This window comes from Cataglyphis hispanica, unplaced genomic scaffold, assembly GCF_021464435.1.
Source record: "Cataglyphis hispanica isolate Lineage 1 unplaced genomic scaffold, ULB_Chis1_1.0 scaffold73_size5926, whole genome shotgun sequence".
Classification (NCBI taxonomy): domain Eukaryota; kingdom Metazoa; phylum Arthropoda; class Insecta; order Hymenoptera; family Formicidae; genus Cataglyphis; species Cataglyphis hispanica.
The window spans coordinates 586-5,609 of record NW_026099271.1 but is presented as its reverse complement, the minus strand read 5'-3'; the positions used below and the strand labels follow the sequence as shown (position 1 = coordinate 5,609).

General features: G+C 26.3%; 1 protein-coding gene across 1 annotated transcript; it reads right to left on the bottom strand.

Annotated features, from left to right (window-relative positions):
• Positions 1 to 418: 418 nt before the first annotated feature.
• On the bottom strand, positions 419 to 4,591 carry LOC126858696 (uncharacterized). The gene is made up of 9 exons (XM_050609163.1): positions 4,448 to 4,591; positions 4,041 to 4,157; positions 3,807 to 3,924; positions 1,802 to 2,069; positions 1,557 to 1,676; positions 1,402 to 1,492; positions 951 to 1,093; positions 693 to 822; positions 419 to 615 (listed from the first exon to the last, which is right to left on the bottom strand). The coding sequence occupies exons 1-9, from the start codon at positions 4,589 to 4,591 to the stop codon at positions 562 to 564; spliced, it is 1,185 nt and encodes a 394-aa protein (XP_050465120.1). The 3' UTR covers positions 419 to 561.
• Between the last annotated feature and the right edge of the window lie 433 nt (positions 4,592 to 5,024).

The window sequence follows — 5,024 nt, the reverse complement described above, 5'->3', positions numbered from 1 at the left end:
AATATCTATTAATATTTTAATTTTTGTAATTAATTTTTACGTAGGAAGAGATGGACGCAGTTTCTTATGTTTTTTTGGCGGTTAATACTATAGGTATAGATATATTAACTGATAAATAATGAAATGTTCAAATAGTTATGTGCACAATAATGTCGTGTGTCCAATGTGTATGTGCACAATAATGACATGTGTACAAACGTACATTCGTATTTTTAATATTTATATGTGTACAATAATGCTTGTAAGCAATCGTTCTGTAGGCAATCGGGAATGTCGGCAATTGAAGCCTCCTCGACATATATGATGTATATATTTAATATAACATAATTAACATAAAAATGAAATAAATATTTATTTTTGGAAGTTTGTTCGAAAAGTTTGTGTGAAAATTCTTGAACTTATATTATTTCATAAATAATGCAACAAAAAATAAAAATAAAATCAATATCATTATGGTAATGTATTGATTCGTTTCTCCACATTTGTCGATATTATATATTTTCCTTTTTCGTGAAAAGCAAATCATAACCGATTTGTATGCATAGATAATGTATCTGTACATTACTCCTCTAAAGAATACATAACGGTGAAGTAAGACACTGATGTTTTTATTAGCTGCAATAAGATAGATCTTCTATTACATTATTAATGTAAAGCATTTTCTCACTCCAAATTAGTTCTATAATTTTTACCGAGGCAAAACATTCCAAAGATGCCACAAATATTCCGACATTGAGATTACAAGCTTTGCTGCTTCGTAGCAGTATAAAGAGTATCATCTTCTGTGCGTGTAATGATGCATTATACCACTGACTATTGTATCTATGAAATAATCGTTAGATAAATGAGTGATGAACAGTGAATAATCAATAATGAAAAATATATATATAAAATGTATGGGTATGTTTGTATACACATATAATTGCGTGAACAATATATCTATATCTTACGCTGTGAAGTATACGTGATTGTTGTGATTTATTATTTCTTGCCCTATATAGTTAGCTACAAACAAATATAAAAAGAGAGCAAATGAACATAACAAGTGGAATAAAATTGCTTCATTATCTCCAAGCGATGCATTTCGGAAAATCTAAAACATCATTATAGTAGTTTTATAATTTTTTTAATGTACAATTAATTTACATAAGGATAAAATAATATTAAAGAATAATAAGAAATACGAAGATACAATTCACATGTTAAGATATTTCTTTTTAATTTTATAATTAGCACTATTTGATATTTGTTTGGTATTATCAATTATTTTTATTTATTTTTGTACGAATTTTAATAACTTATTAAATTCAAACTCTTTAAATTTTGGTTATTACAAAGTGGTAGTTGTATATATGCTTGTTGTTCAAGAATAAGTCATAAAAACTCAAAGAAAAAACTTACTCCAAAAAGATTCAGGCTCAAAGAACTCACCGTACATATTAATAATAAAAGGATAGAATATTTAAAATTAGAACATGTATGTTCGCAAATCCTTCAAGAAAAATAGGATGTAAATACAATGATTAAAATATAATTGTTATCTCATGTATACCAACTTCATAATCTTGTAATGTATTTCGACGGCGTAAAATATCTTTTTGTTATAAATCATAATTTGATTCTTCAAGTTAATATTTTTAGACATTTTGGTCGTCATTATTTGCTCCACACGGTAACTATGATTAATATATTTGTTGTAAATATGCAATTCTCTTAAAATTGGATTTTTTAAATTTAAACAAATAAGTAAGTTAAAATTTTGTTTGCAATCATTGTGCTTATTTCTAAATTCATTAATTACCTTGTAATTGTAAGCATTCCACAGATGTGTATAAACCATCCTATGATCATCGTTCCCATTCCTAGCCACGTAGTCACCCCAATGCAAAACGCTGCATTTGTATGCAGCAAAATTAAGTAGAAATATTTTTCTTGATCGATAAAGTATTCAGTCATGATTTGTATTGTCTGACTCTGTAGTTGAGACTCGTTTATGTAGAAGACACTGCCAAAAATTTGTGGCCAAATAGGCAGTAAAGTGATAATAAACATCCAGCATATCCCCAACACTAAGAACATATAAAAGAAATAGTTATACAAATTGTCCTTTTTATGTTCTATAATGTATTATTTATGCATAATATTTTTTCTCCCAAATTTTGCTGTTTTTTTTAATCACTCTTCTGTTCTGATTTCTTTTTTAACTATAAAATTTTGTTTATTTTTAATATGATAATAAAAATTAAGAGTAAACATATTATATATAGAATGTTTTTTAGGCTATTAAAGCAAAAAATTTTAAGAAATGATTTTTTGCGAAAATTAAGGGAGATCTTTCATATAAACATATACTTTCTATATTCTTTTCTGAGAAATTACATTTCTCCAGAGAGGGAGATGAAAATCATTTTTTTTTCAAATTTTGCACAATTTACAAATAAAATTTGGTGGACATTTTCCATTAAAAAACTTATTTATATTTTTAAAGTTTCTGTATCATTATAAGGAGATAAAACTTTCAACCTCTCATTCAATTTTTAATAAAACATCTTAACGGACCGAAATGTGATCATCTAAAAATATATGTTAGAAAGAAGTATGAGATGCATAGAATCATCTCCTGAAACAAACGTCATCGTTACATATGTATATATCGGTTATTTACAATATGATGTTGTGATTAATGTTAATACGATCATAAAAACAATAATCATAAAAATGATGATTAACAATGTTTAAAAAAATAAAAAGAGAGAGGTTAATGTGGCAGCTTTAATTAATTTTGATATCCAACTCAAATATTGAAATCAAATTCAAGTTTAAATTTATCAATTAATTAAAATTTTTTAATTTTTGGCAAGATTTTTATTATAGAAAATTTACTTAAAAGTCGCAAAATACAGTGGGTAAAGCAGATGCGATAAAATTAATTAATTCTTAAATAAAATTATTCAAAATTCTTAATTCCCTCACAAAAAATATCCGAGAACTATGAACAGAAAGAACAATCGCGTTCATTCTTTACAGTTCTTTACATTCAAATCTTCTCAGAACGATTTAAACATCTTTTTAACAAACTTACGAGATTATCATATGCCGGTCTTGATGAGTTGTGTGATTTTTTCAAAAGGACTCAATTTTTAAAGATTCATGCAAGAATTTAGTGCGCAAAATTTTGCATAAAAATTGCGTCGCCTTACATTGAACAAAGTTTTGTAGACAACAGAAGAAAAGGATTCTCAAACATTGAAATCAAATAATAGAAACTCATCTCAATTTATTACAAATCATAAACTTGATGCCAATCACGAGTTTTATTGCGATGAAATTGACATTTTGGACGGTTAAACTCTGTTCTGTAAAGGCTGTTCTCCGAAATGCTGTTTAATAAATGGCAGAAGAGTGGCTTGAACCAGCAAAGTGATACAAAGGGTTTACATCACGCATTTGCGATTATAGAAAACTTGTCAAACATTTAATAAAAAAAAAGAAAAGAAGTTGACTTAGAAATTTAAGTTTAAATTTAGATTCGAAAATTAAATTTGTATTTAAAAAGTAATTAATTTTGTCGCATTTGCCTTGTCCGTAAAAACGTACATTTTTAATGCACATTACTTAATAAAATTTAACGATAATAAGTTCCTGCATCGAAGTACCTGCTTTGGCTTTTATTTGCCAGTTTCGCACTTGGTAGTTTTTACTTTGAGCTTATTGTTTTATTAAATATTTAATTATTTTTTAAATTTTATTACGAAACATACTCAACTTTATGGCATAAAGATAATCGATAAGAAATATTGTCTTACATATGAATATAATTGTACATTGTCTGAAGTAATGTCCATACTTTTTGAAAATAGCAACTTCGTTTTCATCTTTTAACTCATTACAGAAATACTGTAGTTGCTTCATTATATTTTTCAGCTATAATAAAAGTATTATTTAATATTGTTTTGAAAATGTTAAAAAAAGATGTGAAACATAAAATTTATTTGTTTTTGAAATATTGATTTATACAAATTGATAAACAATTAACTTACATGATGACCGTTGATCCAGAACATATTGTAACTAAATATGGCAATACTAAAGAATGTTGCAGAAGAAAAAATTTTGATATAATCAGCAGTACATTTTGCAATTGTCAACGCTGTCAACTACAATGTGTGAATTTATTAAATAAATTGCATAAGAAATTTGTTTATATTTATACAGATTAAAAAAATAATTTGCTTTGTAAAAATATGTAATAACTACAATGTATGTAATATATAATAACTTAATAAAGATTTAGTAATTATCTATTATTTTTTGCAATATAAATGATTATTAATAATTAAAAATAAAATGATCATATCTAAAACTTTGATAAAATCGAGTGTTTGCTATAACTTGTAATGAAATTTGTATTACATATTTTATAATATAAATACAAAAATGTACATACCTGAAATATAACAAAGCTTATCAAAACACCGAAACATAAAATTGCCTGAAATTTACGAAATTTTGATTTTTCATTTGGCCATAAGCCGATTGCGAGTAGGATGATCCGAGTGAGATTAAAATGTTGAGTCTCTACGCAGATCATTATTGTGCGAGTGCAAAAAATGAACTGTGGAGAAATTAATAAAGACTTGCTACCATTCTCTCTTTTTTCTTTTTAAAATAAATATTCTTGAATTCTTACCCTATCTTTAGAATAATTTGTGTCATAAATTACATAATTTAGAATAAATATCAAATTGTACAAAATATAGTAGAAACTAAATTTCTGTAAATTTACAATTTTATAAAAAGGAAGCGAGAAATGAGTAATTTCATACAGAGAAATACATTTATCATGTAACTTATTGATCGAAGTCGGCGCAAGCGCAATCGTCCTTTTTTCAAATAACGCAGGTTCACGTGCTTCATTCTTGTGCGTGCGCTCGTGGAAAGAGGTTGTCTTTTTAGAAGAACAGAGTCGATCCGTTTTATATATGCTGTCTATTAAATTATCGGCATCAAAGTATAAGATACCG